A 16,908-nucleotide genomic window follows, 5' to 3' on the forward strand; every position below is an offset into this window, starting at 1 on the left:
ACCGTGAAGGTTGTTACAAATTACAGAATTTGTAACAACATGTTCCAGTGACGTGCACCGGAAGAGTAGTTTTGTCACAGTAATTTGAAACGTTGTTTTGTGGCTGAATATGTAGGCAAATTCTCTAACCGATCAAACTGCTGCTGCTCTGGATGTGACACTGGCCAACAACTTAGCTCAGCTACAGAAGGTGGCAAAAACACACAAACCTGTCGCTGACAACTCTGAATATTTACATGGTCTGCAGTCAGTAGCCAGTATCAACTACTAGCTGCTGTTATTGGAAGTGGTGGATGGGCTGATCCACTGAAACATGACGCAGTCCGGCGAGCCGTCTCTGCTCTTCTTGGCCAAGCCGGCGTCGTCCTTGACGTAGTCTGCCTTGTCCATCCGCTGAGCTTCTCTCAGCGCTCCCAACACCTCACCGATCGGCGGCCTCACGTCCTGCTCCGGCTGCAAGCACCGGAACGCCACCTCGGCGACGAGATCGACCGTCCTCCTCGTCTCGCCGTCCGACACGTACCCGAGCTGCGGGTCCACTAGCTGCTCCATCTCGTAGCTCTGGATCATGTGCACGGCCATGCTTGCCAGGTTCACGTCGCCGCCGCGACGGTTCATGTCCACCGCCGGCTTGGAGGAGATGAGCTCGACGAGCACCACGCCGAAGCTGTACACGTCGCTCTTGTCCGTCAGCTGGTAGCACTGGTGGTACATGGGGTCGAGGTACCCCGGCGTGCCCTGCGGCGCCGTGGAGACGTGCGTGGCGTCCGCCGGGAATAGCCGGGACAGCCCGAAGTCGGCCACCTTCACGTGGAACCGTTCGTCGAGGAGGATGTTGTTCGTCTTCACGTCGCGGTGCACCACCTGCGGCTCCACCGTGTGGAGGTACTCCAGCGCGCTGGCCGTCTCGACGGCGATGCCGAGGCGTGTCGGCCAGTCGAGGGCCTGCCGCGCCGCCACGCCGGCGCCGTGCAGGTGGTCGGCGAGCGTGCCGTTGGGGACGAACTCGTAGACGAGTAGCAGGTCGCGGCTGTTGGTCGGGGACGTGCAGCCGTAGAGCGCGACGAGGTTGGGGTGGCGCAGCCGCGACAGGATGCCCACCTCGTTCTGGAATTGCTCCACGCTCTTGTAGCTGTTCTTGTACAGCCGCTTCACCGCCACCGTGCTCCCATCCCGGAGCGTCCCTGACAAGGAGACCAAGCAATCTTTTACTCTGGACTCGACATCCAGTTTTTTCAATTCTGCTTATATTTATTATATACCAGAATTTACTTTTTTCAACCTTAAATTTAAAATTAATTTTAAGGTTTCACTGAAGTTTCTTTTCCCACGTTAGCTTTTAGATCATTAGGAATACATATATAAAAGTTTTATTCACAGATTATTTTCCGTTTGCAAATATGTCATTTGGCCTTTTTTATGAAAAAGCAAAACAATCACCCCTAAACTGATAAAATTCGACATGATGAACATTATGGCACTAGCTTTGTATGATCCTTGTACCTTTGTACACTGTCCCGAAGCCACCGACGCCGAGCTCCCGGTCGTCGCTAAAGCCGTCGGTAGCCTCGTCGAGCTCCTCATAGGTGAAGATGTGGGTAGACGGCAATCCAGCGAGGCTCAACTCTTTCCTGAGTGATGCCAATGGCACCCCACTCCCACCACGGATGAGACCTTCCAAGGACGCAGATCGTTTCCTCTTCATATGGGTGTTGATCAGAATGGAGCCACTGCCCAGTAGGATGATGCATACAACAGCCGCTGCCGTTCCTGGTTGTCACAGTGGTTCAATCCGAAGAATGAATCAGGCGATGTGTCATATATTCCAGGTACATAACCATGCTCTACTACTCCCTCCAGTTTGATAATTTTAGTCATTTTGAACAACGACATGGTCTTCTAAGGGGTCACCTATTAGTCAATCGCTTGAAAAAAACCTAAATTCATCAATCAATTTTGTGAGACGTTGGATTGAAATCGTTTTGTAACCAAGGAAAATTTTCAAGCGATTGACAGATAGCAAACCTGGTCTTCTAAATATATGTTTGATTGTGATCTTTAATTAATATACATATATATAAAGTAATCAAATATTTATTTTTATTAAAATATTCTTTATGACTCATCTATATATGTTGTCCTAGATTTTTCAAACTAAATATTTTAAAATTTATTAATAGCCAAAATTTAAAAAGTTTAACTATAATCTTATTCAAAATGATATTTTTTTTTAGAAAATGGGATGAACCCAGCCTCTACATCCAATTGGAAGTACACATCCATCCATATTCAAAATGATATAATAGTATGGAACTAGAGGGAGCAGTTTATCCTAGTAAATGTAAACTGAATTCAGCATTACCTGCAGCAATCTTGATTCCATTATTAAGCTTGCCTGCAATGAGGGCAGAGGAGGAGAATTAGCTAAATCACGAGGGAAAAACTGAAGGCTAGCTAGCTTGGTCTGATGTCCTAACAAATATTGTACCCACAAATTTGTTCCTTATTGGGCCTTTTTGGGCTTCATTCTAAACCTACATTTCCAACCCTACCCTAGCAAATTTTAGTAACGGACATCGAACCAAATGGGTGCTAAAATTTGACCGAGACAAGAAAAAGACAAATTGGCAACAGATAATGTATACTATCACTAACTAAAAATTGTTTTGCTATTTATTGGCTCACTAAAATTTTCTAATTATCAATCATCCATTCATACATGCATAACGTATAGCTTGTAGCCTTGTACTATTTGTAATGCTAATTTAGTATAGGTTTATTGTGACATTCAGTTTTTTTAATAATTTCTATACGAGTTTATGTACATATTTTCCTTTTGTGGCGGTCTAGATTAGAGTTTGTTGGTTCGGTACATTCATTAACCGAACAAATGAAAACATAAAGCTTTACACTAACAATAGCATGAACGCTACAGAACTAACACACACATCGTTTTCCTTATTAAAATAGAAAGAAGACTTCTAGGTCGTCATGGTCCTTTTCATTCTTCCCCTGGATTTCATTTGTTACTGGGTCTAAGTTCATGTGCCGGCCCCTTTCAGCTGATTAATTTACTCTATTCCCTAATATCAAAGGCATCATTAACCTACAGATTGAACTCTTATAGATGCATATACTACAATTTGGTGTGGAATGCATGACATGACACATCGCGCAAATGGATGAACTAAGTTATTACTTGACACAAGGTTGAACAGTCATATATGAAAACGATATGCTCACAGCTGACTGAACAACTTGATGGAGCGACTTAACTGCTACCCTCTGCTTTTTTGTCGATCCCATTGCTAATGTTTGTTTGGTACAGTGCAGTTGGTGCCACGAATGAATGAATGGAAGGAAGGGAAAATTTGCCATCAGAGATAAGACCAAAGAAATTCAAGGGAAGTTTCCTTCAAAAACAAAATGAAAGGAAGCTAAAGCAAATTCAAATACACGAATTGACCATTTCAAATGGTGGAAGTCTGCATTGTGGTGCTATAGTCAAGGGGATGGCCATTCAGACCAGAGGCGGCGTCTTATTGTTAGCAGCCTTTGATTTTCTATTGCCCCTAGTCTTTATGAAAACGAACACACTATTCTCTCAGAAATAAGTACTAATGGCTAAGAAAAATTGAAGGGTTGAAGATTCCTAAACTCGTATTGAGTTCTTACCCTCGGTTTACAACACAAAAACAAAACACGAGGCAAAATAAATACATAAATAAATAATTTCAAGAACTGCCAAAGTAAAGAGATGAGTAGGAACATGAACTTCAATGTGTGTAATATGCGGAGTGCATTCATTCTCACGCCAATGCAAAGGTAGCAAACGCTCCATACCTGGACGACTTGTTGAATTGGAACAGGGCAAGCCGTTGGGGCAGATGCACTGGAACGTAAGCTGTGGGAACCTGCACTCCCCGCCCATCTGTCTGCACGACTCGCACTCTTGATCTCCTATTAACGGATTCATCCACTCCAAGACGAACCCGTCGCGGATCAATTGCTCGTACTGCAGCTTCACCGGCTCCATTCCAGCATGATGGTACCCACGCACCGGCACGCTCACAGAGCTGCAGTTCCCTGGAACTCCTGACGGTGGTGTGCTGTTCCACTGATCGGAGATATAAACTCCCATCGTGTGGTTTCCACATGGCTGTTGGTTTCGAACGCCTTCAAAAACTGAGCAGTTGTAGATGAAGTTGAGGTACTTGCTGGTGCTGCCGATGATGAACGGGTAGGGACTGAGGCTGGATGTCACGTTGAAATCCGGGACGGAGCAGGCGCTGTCGCCGGCGAAGGTCGTCTCTATGGCCGCCACCAGCGAGCTATTCTTGTAGAATATGTTGTCGACGCGGTAGAGGTGATCCCTGAACGTCTTCTTGAGGAAGGCGGTTCCATTGTCGCAGGTGAGGTCCAACACCGGGTAGCCGCAGTACAGCGGCTGGACGCCGGTGAGCGAGAAGGGGTACCTGATGGTCAGGTTCCCGCATCTTGCCGGCACGCAGCTTGCGTTGCCGCTGGTCTCGTTGCCACCGCCGGTGGCTGTTGCGGCATGTAGCAAGGTGGCGAGCGGGAGCAGCAGCACGGCAGGGTGCATCATCGCATCGCCGCAAGGAGGAAGATGATATCAACGAGACAACGAGGCTAGGGAGGCTGGTGCGCGCCGTTTCTTGTTTGCATCCGTGCGGGGTTTGGACTTTTGGAGAGATGAAGAGATCGGGAGAGAGAGAGAGCGAACCACCGGTGCCCGCTGCTTCGGTCACACGGCCGCAATACTTTGACCGTGAATTCGCTCCCGGTTTCTGTTCGCGCCTACGCTCTCTTCCTCATCCTCTGTGCTAAGTTTGCCTGAAACGATAGGGAACGGGAGAAGTTAATGGACCATATTATCATTGACCGACCCTTAGAACATGGCTCCACAAATCCTAGCCTCAGCCCTCAGGCAATCCAATCTCCAAAAGATTGTCTCTGACGCAACTTCCACGGTATCACTTCTTAGGCCTTGTTTAGTTCCCAATTTTTTTTTAAAAAAACATCACATCGAATTTTTAGACATCTAAATAAAACATTAAATACAGATGAACCAAAAAAATTAATTGTACAGTTATGGAAGAAATCTTGAGACGAATCTTTTGAGCCTAATAAGTACTACAGTAACCAACATGTGCTAATGACGGATTAATTAGGCTCAAAAGATTCGTCTCACGGTTTCTAGCCTAGCCGTGAAATTCGTTTTTTCATTCGTGTCCAAAAACCCCTTCCGACATCCGGTCAAACATTTGACGTGACAGATCTTCCAAAAAATTTCTCAATCTAAATACCACCTTAGCCTTCTCGTTTCCATTTCAGCATTCAACACACAGGCTGTATATGTGAAAACTTTTGAATGAGCACTTGAATATGATTGATGGAAGTTCTTTGCTGATACCACAAATTTTTTTTAGTTTAAAGTTTCTTATCATCTCCTTCTGCTAAAGGAAACGTACTAGTTTCAAACTAAGGGGTGTTTAGGACAAGGAGCTAAACGTGTCCCATCGAATGCTTGATACTTATTATTATAAATAGTAAACGTAGACTATTAATAAAACACATCCATAATTTTGGACTAATTCACGAGACAAATCTATTGAGCCTAATTAATCCATGATTAGCTTATGTGATGCTACGGTAAACATGCTCTAATTATGGATTAATTAGGCTTAAAAATTTGTCTCGCGGATTACCATTTATTTATGAAATTAGTTTTTTTATTAGTCTATATTTAATACTTTAAATTAGTGTCTAAATATCCGATGTGACATGGTACTAAAAAGTTTAGCCCCATCTAAGTAACCCTTAATCATTGCAAGAAACCAAGATGCCCACAGGGCAAGATAAGTTCTCCTCACCGAACCATCCTGGAGATGGAATCTGGACGGGAGCCACCGTAGTTAGCTGGGAATCGGCCGAAAAGAATCATGCCTGGAAACTTCTGTCTGCACACAAAATGGCTATATCTTTTTTTTGAAAGACCAACTGGCAATATCTGAAACTGAAAAAGGGCGCAGATGCTGAAAACTATGTACGCGAAGCTTACGTTGGCGGACGCAGTCCCCATCACATCTTCCGTAGCAGGACGGCGCCATGGCATCAAGTCCTTGTCCATCCATACGCATGGGCTCCAGCGAAAAATCTCTTCGCCGTGGTCTCTGCAAGCGTGCATTATCCTAACTGCTACATGGAAATAATATAATACTGTTCAACTTTGTTTACCTGTGGAAAATCGTGCTTCGTTATAGAGAAAACTGGCATTTAGGAAGTAGTAGTAACTTGCATATGAGGTCACCTTTCTGTTTCAGCTCTGGCTTTCTTTCATGAAAGGTACAGTCGTTGACCGGTTAGGCAGTCTAGTAATAAATACGTACATATACGTCCTCTATTTTCTTATTAAGCTCTTACAGGAGAGTGACACGTAAGAAGGCCTGCATAAGCAAAAAGGGAGCACACTTGCTAGTTAGAAGTAGATTGTATCAAGTAAACAAAAATATTTGCCAAGCAACTGGGACAAAAACTATGCAGCAATAGGACAGCTAAACTGTTAGTATGAAATAATAGACAGGTTGTTACAGAATGCACAGAACTATAGTGCCATGAAGCTCAAAGTATTTGAGTTGGTCGCCAACCGGTTCAGCTAAAAGACTTCTATTGATGAAAGGTGGAAATACAATATGCTAGTAGGATAGAGAGGGGTTTATCTTGAACTTGATAGACTCTTGCCTGTCAAATCACATCTAGAACAGGCTTGAATTGTTAGAAAACGACAGGTTGACAACAATGAATTTTCAAGAACAAGATATGCACATCCTAATGAGCAAAACCCTTGCAAGAACACGAACGCCCCCAACAATTCTTAGTGCGGCTTACATGGAGTATACATGAAGGTCTTAGACAACTTGGAAGCGAATAGGAAACAAATTCGAAATTGAGATTATGGAGAAATAACTAGTCAAGCATGGATCATTATATGACAGATTCATGAGAAATCCTTGACATATATTGGACAAAATTAGGCATCAAATGTTAGCAAGCTGCAAGCACAATTATAGTTCGTGTAAGGGACGTTCCAAGTTGATTCCGGAAATGTGTTAATAGTGGTATATGTTTGTACGAAAGAACAGTCTCAGATGACGTCTGACTGTATGAAAACCTTGCTCAGGTATTCCTTGTTAGAAAAGAACATGTTAACGATGTATTTGTCGCCAAATGATAGAATCAACACGCACGCGGCAGACAAGTCCAAACTCAAAACTGCATCAAGGTTTCACAGATTTTCTAACCTTACCTTTCAAACAGGACTACCTCACATTCATGTCTCAGATTTTTACGAGAAGCATCAATTGCACAGAAGGAAAGAAAAAATCCAAAATTTTGCAATGCATTCCGAGCTGCTACTGTTCACGATCTTTGCCTCCTTGCAGCTACTACCGAGCATCACCAATGGCGCCACCGTGGACGCAAGCTGCCCGCCGGCGACGTGCGGGAACCTGACCATCACCTACCCGTTTTGGCTGGGTGACCGGGATCAGTCCTCCTGTGGCCCGCCAGCGTTCCGGCTCACGTGCAACAACACAGAATTGGGTCCCTTCCTACGCAACTCCTACATCAAGGTCCTCGGCTTCGACTATGGCCGCCGCTCCCTCGTGGCCGTGCACGCCCTCCTCGCCGCCGACGCCGCGTGCACTGTCATGTTCAACGTGTCCTCCGCCTTCGCGATCACTGACCGGTTCAGAATTAGCCCCAGCAACCGGGAGCTCTATGTGCTGTCCAGCTGCAAAGAGAGGCTGCCGCCGGCGAGCTCTGTGCCGGTGATCAACTGCAGAGCGAACAGCAGCGGCATGTACGCGTATCTTGGGGGAAGCTATGGCACGGGGCAGGCACCGGCGAACAACGGGGGCTGCGAGGTCTCGGTGTTCCTGGTGCTCGGCTCCGGCAACGCCGCCGACAGGACGGCGGCGAACTACAGACGGCTTATAGCGGGCGGGTTTCTATTGGAGTGGGAGAACGTCGGTGACTGCAACGCCTGCACAGCAAGCGGCGGCCGCTGCCGGTACGATGCCAGCACGGCGGCGTTCGCGTGCCTGTGCTCGAATGGCGGCATGAAGCCGTCAACTTGTGGTGAGCTAAACATTAAACAAGCTCCTGAAGCTGTACAACTTCAGATTCTTGTTTTTTTAAAAGAAAAATCAGAGAAGGGTAATGTTTTTACCTAGACTCTATATCCAACCCAACCTGGTGTATCCAGCCTTTTTAATGGGAACTTGACTCACAAACAATCAATGGGTCAGATTTTTTGGGGAAAGTATTATAAACTCTTGAGGGGATGTTCCCTCATCTAATGCATGTTATCTAAGTAGTCTATCAAAAAAATTCAAAATATTTGTAAAGATAGATTAATATAAGATATATCACTACATAAACATGTAAGTTTAAACATGACTTCTACAATACATAACAAATTAAACTCTGAATAATATATGTATACTCACAGTCATGTTTGTGTATTAATCTATCTTCACAATTTTCTTTAAAATTTTTGATAACTATTTAGATAGAAATTCATGCTCATATGAAGATTTGAACCTAGAACCTTGAGTGATACTCAGGTCACTGTAACCACTAGGCTACGTGCCCTTTGTGAGTGTGTCTCATAATCTTCTTTTCATGCAGATGGTAAGAACAGGGGCAAGTTGGCATTGATAGGTAAACACTCTGCTTCGTTTTTGTTTGAAGTTGTAGAACAGCATGCACTAAACACTAAAACTGAACTGTCAGTTTCTAACCTGTAACTTTTCTTTACCTTCAGTATCTCTGTCTGCTGTGGCTAGCTTTACTTTTGCTTCTCTTGCTTGGCTGATGTACCGTAAGAGGCAAAAATTCAGATCGGCAATCTGCGGAATTTACTCTGGCAATACATCAAGTGAAGAAGAAATGTTGAGAAAATGCGAATCTCTTGCTCTGAAAAAGTATAAATACTCTGAGCTGAAGAAAATAACTAAATCATTCGAAGATAATTTAGGGGAAGGTGGTTATGGCGTAGTATTTAAGGGAAGACTACAAGATGGCAGAATAGTTGCAGTGAAGCTCTTGACAGCATCGAAAGGCAATGGAGAGGATTTCCTAAACGAAGTTATGAGCATCAGTCGGACATCTCATGTTAACATTGTCAGTCTACTTGGTTTTTGCTTAGAGGGATCGAAGCGAGCGCTTGTCTATGAGTACATGTCTAATGGTTCTTTGGACAAGTACATTTATTCAGAGAGTTCAAGACTAGCCAAAGGATGGGAGATGCTGCTAAAAATTGCAATTGGCATCGCACGAGGATTGGAGTATCTACACCAAGGCTGCAACACCCGCATCATCCATTTCGATATTAAGCCTCGCAACATCCTCCTAGATCATGAGTTTTGTCCGAAAATTGCAGATTTTGGTTTGGCCAAGCTATGCCACGTCAACGAGAGCATCCTTTCAATGGCGGAAGCGAGAGGAACCATTGGTTTCATTGCTCCAGAAGTATTCTCTAGAGGATTTGGAGTCGTGTCAACCAAATCAGACGTTTATAGCTACGGGATGATGCTCTTGGAAATGATCAAAGGAATGAAGAATCTAAAAGGAATTGCAGATAATTTAACTGAAACGTTTTTCCCACAATGGGTTTATGATCGTCTGGCGAGTGAGATGCAACGTTGTAAAGTAGCAATTGGAACCGAAGAGGTTGCAAGAAAGATGACTATAGTTGGATTGTGGTGCATACAAATGACACCTGAAACTCGACCTTCGATGAGCAGAGTCATAGAGATGCTGGAGAGGAGCATCAGTGAACTGGAAATGCCGCCCAGACCATTCCTCTGCTCTCCGATTCACTCAACCAATGTGTCATCTTGTAAATCAGACAAATTTACAACGTATACATCATCGTGATATGTTGATATGCATTATGCTACTGTATTTATATACTTATCATTTTGTAGCTGATCACTTGTAACTATTTTCAGAACTACCATTTTTAGCATCATCGTATATATTCTATTTGAAGATCTACCGATGCAATTACTTTATACAGAGTTCATGATTTGAAAAAATGCAGAACTTACTGGCAGTGGGCATAATCTGAAGGGCCATTGGGGAACAAGCGCTTCCATCAGCGCCTCCTCCGCGCGTGCCTGCGTGGATGCCAGTGCTCGTCCTATCCCCCTGCGGCCCTGCCTTGCCCCGCCCCGCCGGCCACGGCAGTTAACTTCCCATGGCACGACCGCATCGCCGCCGCCACCCCACTCCGGCTGACTTGACCAGTCTTCGCGGCTCACTCCGATGGGATAGACCCGGTATCCGCTCAGGGTTGGTCCTGCCTGCTGCAGCGCTTGCGCCGCCGCGGCGTCACATCGACGGCGAACGGCGGGTTTTTGCTCCCTTAACTATTGAGGGAGAAGAGAGAGTAGCACCTATGACATGAGTCGGCCCATGGTCCTAGTGGGGCCCAAATACCTAACGCGGATTGTAGTGGGCCTGTAAGTGCAATCCAGCGTAGCGAAGAACGAGATGCCGACAGAGATGGGAGTAAGCTTGACCGGCATGACCATGTCCTTGTTGACAATGTCGGCGCGGCCGGAGAACCAAAACCTCAGTTACACCGAACCTCGGTGGTCAAGAAACTTGCCCTTCGGGCACTGCGACGCTGAAAGGAATAACCCAACATCCTAGGACTAGGAGGAGACCATTTTGCCTCGTGTTGTATGCATCTCTGTTCTCTGCAGCTCATCGCCTGCATCTGCATGGCTGCAAGTGCATCCCCCATGTCCACGGCCAGCTTGCTGCTGCTGTGTTCATCCCTCTCCCTGGTAGCTGTTACAGCTGACGAGCAAGTCGCCGGACCATGCTCGCCGAGGACATGCGGCAACGTGACGATCTCACACCCGTTTGGGTTCGTGCCGGAGCAGGAGACGGACACGAAATGCGGCCGGCTGGGCTTCGAGGTTCACTGCAGCAACAGCACTCCGTACCTCGGCTACTACCGGCGGAAGTACCGGTTCCAGGTCCTCGACATCTTCTACGGCAACGGCTCCCTGCTCGTCGCCGACGTACACAAGCTCGAAGATTTCAAAAACTCCAGCTCCAAGGGCTGCCATGTCATGACAGCCAACACCTCCTCCAAGGTCGGGCTACCCTTCTCGGTCAGCCCCGTCAACCTGAACCTCATCTTCTACAACTGCACGGCGGAGACGGCGGCGGTGGCGGCAGCGCGGCGAGACAGTGGGCTTCTGGAGACGAAATGCAGCGGCGGCACCACGCTCGTTCGCGTCGCAGGACATTACAACGATTCAGACAGCTATGAGCAGTACATGGTGGAGGGCTGCGGCGCCACCCTCGTGCCGGTGCTGGGGCCATCGTCTGGTGAGGCGAACGCGAGCAGCTACGAACAACTGATCAGTGATGGATTCCTCTTGACATGGCAGCCACCCTCTGGTAAGTTAGTTCACTCCTGAGTTTAACGAGGTCAATTTGAATAATTGCTTTCGTTCCCAATACTAAAATCGCGGTATATTAGCGCTGGCATTACTATAAAGTGCCATAGTAAAAATGTAAGAGCGGAATGTATTAGGGAAGGGCGAGAGGCAATTAATACTACTTTTGGCATTTTTATTTGGGCTGTGTTCTTATGTTAGACGAAGATAGAAAATTATCTATTTTTTATAATTATTTTATAGTATAAACAATAAAATTAATTACTATAAAATTAAAAATATACTTTAGAAATAAAAGATGATTAATTTTTATATAGAATTTTAAAAAATCATTATTTAACTGTTTAGAAAAACCATAGAAACCAATGGATAAGGGTCCCTTTGAATAACAGGAATGAAAAAACACAGGAATCTGACAGGAATGTAGGTATAAAACAGAGGATTGCAAAAAGAGAAAAACATAGGAATAACCGTTTAATTGGAGCACAGGAAAAACACACGAATTTAAGAAGAGATATAGACTCAAAGGATTTTTTCTATAAAGTTCAAACCTCTTGTTAAATTTCCTTCAAAACTTGTATAAGAATATGTATTTCATAGAAATTTCATAGGATTTATAGGGTTCATTCTTTTGATTCAAATGATTTTGTAGAAAAAATTCCTATAGAATAAAATACTCTAAAATTTCTATGAAATTCTTTTGAAGCAAAGGGGCCTAATTGGGAAAAAGAACCCACCCATACCATTGTGCAGATGTAAACAGTAAACTCTCGTGGGCACGCTAGAAGATTCGACAATTGCAGCTCTCATCCTATTAGATCCCGTAAGGTCCAACACAGCATATTTGTCCAACTAGATCTTTTGGCGGAAGGAAGCATAACCACAAAAACTTTTATTAAGAATTAAAAAATAATTTATAAGTAAAACTTTTATATATGTAATTTTAGTGTTCTAAAATAAAAATTGAAAATGAACTATAAAGAAAAATTCTAAAAGTAACTCTAAATTTAAAATTTGACTTATAGCCATAATTATAAAAAGAAAAGATGAAAGCTATAGGCGTCACCGTGCAGTTTACACTAGAGAATTGGCGCATTGCCCATTTTTCCGAAGGAGAGGAACATTGGCACTCAAGAACCGAGTCAAGAGACTCAAGACGTACTCTTCGGGGCATTATTGGCCCGTCGCGTAATAATTGCCGCGCTCAAGTTCTTCGGAGCCCCTCGCTCGTACTACTTCGCATTGACAGGTTCATTTTTCGTAATTTCGTTCCCTGTTCTGACTTCTCAACTGCACTACGGGATTCCCCATTTATCCAGCATGCCTCCGCTCCTGCTGCTGGTCGCTTCCTTCCTCAAGTTGCCGGCGCCGGCCAGCTCGGCGAACTCGGCTAGCCCTGGGTGCTCGCTTGCGTCGTCATGCAGCAACCTGACCATCTCCTATCCGTTCTGGATACGGGAGCTGCCCGGCCAGCCGCTCTGCGGGTCCCCGCCCTTCCAGCTCGGGTGCAACGCCAGCGGCGCATAACTCGCCCGCTCCATGTTTGGGGCGTATCGGGTTGATGGCATCTTCACCGGGAACAACTCCTTCCGCATGGTGGACGAAAACCCCCCGCTCGCCACCGGCTGCCCGGGGCCGTCGTTCAACATCTCTTACGGCATCTGGCAGGCGCCGTTTCATCATCAGCAAAGCCAACGCCAAGCTTCACTTCCTCTCGTGTAATCAGTCGCTTCCAGTGGCTCCTCCAGGCTTCCGCAGCCAACCTTGTGCCACTGCCAATAACACCTCCTTTGTCCGGCTCGCTGTCGACGGCATCCAGGGAGGGACCCCGCCGCCGCCGGGCTGCAACTTCACGGTGGTGCCGACCCTTGAACGTCCCGATGGGAGTAGGGATGGTTATGTTGGCAGCATGAGGAGCGGCTTTCTCCTGGAGTGGGCAGTGGTGTCAGAGGATTGTCCTATATGCGTAGCAAGCGGAGGGCAATGCATGTACGCCGACGGCCTCCGGTTCGCCTGCAATTGCACCGAGGGGATGCAAATTGGGAAGTGTGGTGAGTTTGGGAAATCAAAAGAGCACGGTAAATTTGTTTGTCCATTTAGTGCATACAGTGGCTTAAACAAAAGGAATGTGGGCATCGTTTCACTATGGAACTGGACTAACTGGAATACCGGATTGGGTTGCCTCAGTACTCACCAAATGATTATGTTCCAGAAACCATAACCCTCAGAGCTCAGATTTGTGTGGCCAAAACTCTATAATCAGTTGAAGGTTGTGCACAAAAGCATCGGCTGCATTCCAAGCCAATGCCAGGATGCCAACTCGTAAACGCTATGCTGCACCCGCCATCTAGAAAGCAAAACTATCATTTTCATTCAATCTGTGTAATTACAGTAACTTTCAAGTTGCTATGTTTTCACATAAACTGTCATCTTGTTTTGTGCAGACTTGTTTGGACATATCCTTCTTTGAATTTGCTGGTTTTCATTGATATATCATTACATTTTGCAGGAAAGAGTAGGAGGGGGTTCAAGTTGATTTTGATCGGTATGTTCTTTGTTGCAAGTATTTTGCTTAGTCATCCGCAAAGTGTAAATTCAGGAAGATAACTAAAATATCAAAATGCATAATTGACAAGACATGCTGGAATCTAACTTAAACTTTACTCATTCTTTGTTTATTCCAGTTTCGCTGTCTGCTACAGCCAGCTTGATTCTTACATGTCTTGTTTGGATTGCATGCCATCAAAAGGAAAAAGGCACTTTGTTCACCATCCGGAAGTATGCAGCTGATGAATCAAAAATAGAGGAAGTACTAAAACAATATGATTCGCTCGCTCCACAGAGGTATAACTACTCAGATCTAAAGAAAATAACAAAATCTTTCAAGGATAAACTTGGAGAAGGTGGCTATGGCATGGTATTCAAAGGTATCCTACAAGATGGCCGCATGGTAGCAGTGAAGCTCTTGACAGGAACAAAAGGCAATGGGGAGGAGTTTCTGAACGAAGTAATCAGTATTGGTAGGACATCTCATGTGAATATTGTCAGCCTGCTTGGATTTTGTTTACAAGGATCTAAGCGAGCACTTGTTTATGAATACATGGCCAATGGTTCGTTGGATAATTATATTTATTCAGAAGAATCAAAAATTGTTGTCGGATGGGAAAAATTGCAACAAATAGCAATTGGCATCGCACGTGGTTTGGAGTATTTGCATTGCAGGTGTAATACCCGTATAATCCATTTTGATATCAAGCCTCATAACATCCTTCTAGATGAAGACTTCTGCCCGAAAGTTGCAGATTTTGGATTGGCAAAACTGTGCCGCCTCAAGGATAGTGCCCTCTCAATGGCTGAAGCAAGAGGTACAGTTGGATTCATTGCTCCAGAAGTATTTTCTAGAGGTTTTGGAGTTGTGTCCACTAAATCAGACGTATACAGCTATGGAATGCTACTGCTAGAATTGGTAGGAGGAAGGAGGCATGTTAATCAAACTACCACCCATTCCAGTGAAACTTATTTTCCCAACAGGATTTATGATTGTTTAGTTGAAGATTTGCAAACTCATGCACTCATCACTGAGGCGGAAGAGATCACCAAACTGATGACAATAGTTGGCCTGTGGTGTATACAAACTAACCCAGAGAATCGCCCTTCCATTAGTAGGGTCATAGAAATGTTGGAGAAGAATTTCAATGAATTGGAAGTGCCACCCAAACCGTTCCTGTCATGATTCATGTCTCTACCATGTATCATTTTTTTTCTCCCAACCATGTATCATTTTTTTTGTCCTAACCAAATATCTGCTCGGACTGTTCATTCCACATGTTCCATAACTGAGTACTGAAGGCAAGAAGTATATTGTTGGTGGACCGAGCTTACTAGGAATGCATGAGTATTAATAATAACTCAATGAACCACATAATTTTTCTGAAAAATAAGCGCAGGCCAATGCTGCTTCACTTTTTACACGCAATATTAGGCAGTACATTTCCACTCCAAAATTCTTTTATGTGATATTAATTTTTATTTATTCACATCCGATTTTTTATTTTATTTGTCCCGCTATGGAAAGAACATTTATGGGTTTGCTAAAAATATGGCACCGCATTTTCATTAATTTTAATCACTTTTTTTTACTATGTGATTGCTTTTTCAACTATATGTAAGTATGCTTCTCTCTTCTATCTCCTCTTCCAAGTAGACAATAAATTGCTTTAAATCCTAATTCTTTTATGCATTGTGTATTAGAAAATTATAATGTAAATATTGAAACTTACAATGTAATTACAGGGTAAGTTTTGAAATTTACAGTGTAATTACAATGTAAGTGTAGAAACGATTTGACTACTTTTTGTTGGACAATGTGGCGCCATAAAAATAGCTACTCCCAAAGTTATGGTGCATTTTGGCATGTTATTAAGTTCTTATATCGGGAGTTTAAGAATACTCAATGATGTCCAGATTGAATTACAGTTCTAAAAAGTAGGACATAAAAATATCGCTTGATATGCTTATTCAAATTATTAGTCTCCATTTTGGATCTAAACCTAAAAGGCTTCGCTCTGCACAATGATATACTAATACACGTTTGTTCGTGAAAATGGAGTTGCATTTGCAATAGTGCTTATTGATGAAAACAAAATCTTATTTCTGCAGCTAATGGTGTCAGATTAAATTTATATGTATGTATTCCTGAGCCAAATATGATTTTCCTGAGCCAAGCGCATGAACTAGCATGATTAAGTAGACACAGACTAAAATATATAGAGAACATTAGAAGATCACCGTGCATTCATAGCGTAATAAAGATGCAGGACTTACTGGGATCCTCATGGTGGTGCTGATCAATCTGCAGGGCCATTGGGCAAGCAAGCGCCTTCGTCAGAACTTCTCTCCCTGCCTTCCGTTGATGCCAATGCTATTCCTGTTTCCCCGCGGAACCGGTCAGGGCAGGACGCCGTCTCCTCCCCATAGTTCCCTGCGGAGGTGATCCGCCAGCACGACTGCACGAGGAGTCACGGCGGCGGCGGCGGCGGCTTGGGGGAGGGGATCCCGGAGAGAAGAGGAGAGAGACAGTTAAGCTCCTCAAGACTTGGGCCATGGGGCGCACGCGCTGGGTCGATTTATTGGGCCCAACGATGAAGAAACTAGATCGCGTTGCTTCTCTAGCCCACGGTCACGGGGACGAGCGCCACTCTCTTCTCGTGGGCTGAATCTGTGTGTTTTGAGTTGCACGGAACGGCCAGGAAACCAGCTGCCCATTTGCCCAGCTCTGCAGCGCTGACCATGCTGCCGCCAGCCGGAGCTTCAGCTCTCCGCCGCCTCGTCGTCGTCACACCGGCTCCGCCTCCCTCGCCGGGAACAGCGACGGCGCCCTTGCCGGGCGCAAACTTGCATGGTC

At 44.8% G+C, this 16,908-nt stretch overlaps 3 protein-coding genes across 6 annotated transcripts; 2 read left to right on the plus strand and 1 right to left on the minus strand.

Annotated features, from left to right (window-relative positions):
- Positions 1-125: 125 nt before the first annotated feature.
- On the minus strand, positions 126-16,571 carry LOC102708095 (LEAF RUST 10 DISEASE-RESISTANCE LOCUS RECEPTOR-LIKE PROTEIN KINASE-like 1.2). 4 transcript variants are annotated; one of them, XM_040520950.1, is made up of 8 exons: positions 16,329-16,571; positions 6,259-6,467; positions 6,083-6,194; positions 5,895-5,981; positions 3,844-4,854; positions 2,363-2,395; positions 1,504-1,770; positions 126-1,184 (listed from the first exon to the last, which is right to left on the minus strand). In XM_040520950.1, the coding sequence occupies exons 5-8, from the start codon at positions 4,604-4,606 to the stop codon at positions 268-270; spliced, it is 1,980 nt and encodes a 659-aa protein (XP_040376884.1). In that variant the 5' UTR covers positions 4,607-4,854; positions 5,895-5,981; positions 6,083-6,194; positions 6,259-6,467; positions 16,329-16,571; the 3' UTR covers positions 126-267. The 4 variants fall into 4 exon arrangements, with proteins under 4 accessions (XP_040376884.1, XP_040376893.1, XP_040376887.1 ...); XM_040520959.1 differs by having other exon boundaries at positions 5,895-5,996; XM_040520953.1 differs by lacking the exon at positions 16,329-16,571 and adding an exon at positions 10,137-10,316.
- Positions 7,405-9,964, plus strand: LOC102708852 (LEAF RUST 10 DISEASE-RESISTANCE LOCUS RECEPTOR-LIKE PROTEIN KINASE-like 2.1). Its single transcript, XM_040520963.1, has 2 exons — positions 7,405-8,160; positions 8,849-9,964. The coding sequence occupies exons 1-2, from the start codon at positions 7,419-7,421 to the stop codon at positions 9,961-9,963; spliced, it is 1,857 nt and encodes a 618-aa protein (XP_040376897.1). The 5' UTR covers positions 7,405-7,418; the 3' UTR covers position 9,964.
- LOC102708374 (LEAF RUST 10 DISEASE-RESISTANCE LOCUS RECEPTOR-LIKE PROTEIN KINASE-like 2.4) lies at positions 10,582-15,482 on the plus strand. The gene is made up of 5 exons (XM_040525495.1): positions 10,582-10,599; positions 10,797-11,505; positions 13,022-13,555; positions 14,014-14,049; positions 14,189-15,482. Exons 1-5 carry the CDS (start codon positions 10,582-10,584, stop codon positions 15,235-15,237), a joined length of 2,346 nt encoding a protein of 781 aa, XP_040381429.1. The 3' UTR covers positions 15,238-15,482.
- Positions 16,572-16,908: the final 337 nt, after the last annotated feature.

The sequence above is a fragment of the Oryza brachyantha genome, chromosome 1 (genome assembly GCF_000231095.2).
Source record: "Oryza brachyantha chromosome 1, ObraRS2, whole genome shotgun sequence".
Classification (NCBI taxonomy): Eukaryota; Viridiplantae; Streptophyta; class Magnoliopsida; order Poales; family Poaceae; genus Oryza; species Oryza brachyantha.

Excerpts from the sequence above, each read along its gene's own strand:
- LOC102708095 (XM_040520950.1), bottom strand. The coding sequence starts at position 4,606 with ATGATGCACCCTGCCGTGCTGCTGCTCCCGCTCGCCACCTTGCTACAT. Across the intron at positions 2,396-3,843 it reads CAATTCAACAAGTCGTCCAG|GCAAGCTTAATAATGGAATC; the intron begins GTATGGAGCGTT and ends CCCTCATTGCAG. Across the intron at positions 1,185-1,503 it reads CTTCGGGACAGTGTACAAAG|GGACGCTCCGGGATGGGAGC; the intron begins GTACAAGGATCA and ends TCTCCTTGTCAG.
- LOC102708852 (XM_040520963.1), top strand. The coding sequence starts at position 7,419 with ATGCATTCCGAGCTGCTACTGTTCACGATCTTTGCCTCCTTGCAGCTA. Across the intron at positions 8,161-8,848 it reads CATGAAGCCGTCAACTTGTG|TATCTCTGTCTGCTGTGGCT; the intron begins GTGAGCTAAACA and ends CTTTACCTTCAG.
- LOC102708374 (XM_040525495.1), top strand. Across the intron at positions 13,556-14,013 it reads GATGCAAATTGGGAAGTGTG|GAAAGAGTAGGAGGGGGTTC; the intron begins GTGAGTTTGGGA and ends TACATTTTGCAG. Across the intron at positions 14,050-14,188 it reads GTTCAAGTTGATTTTGATCG|TTTCGCTGTCTGCTACAGCC; the intron begins GTATGTTCTTTG and ends TGTTTATTCCAG.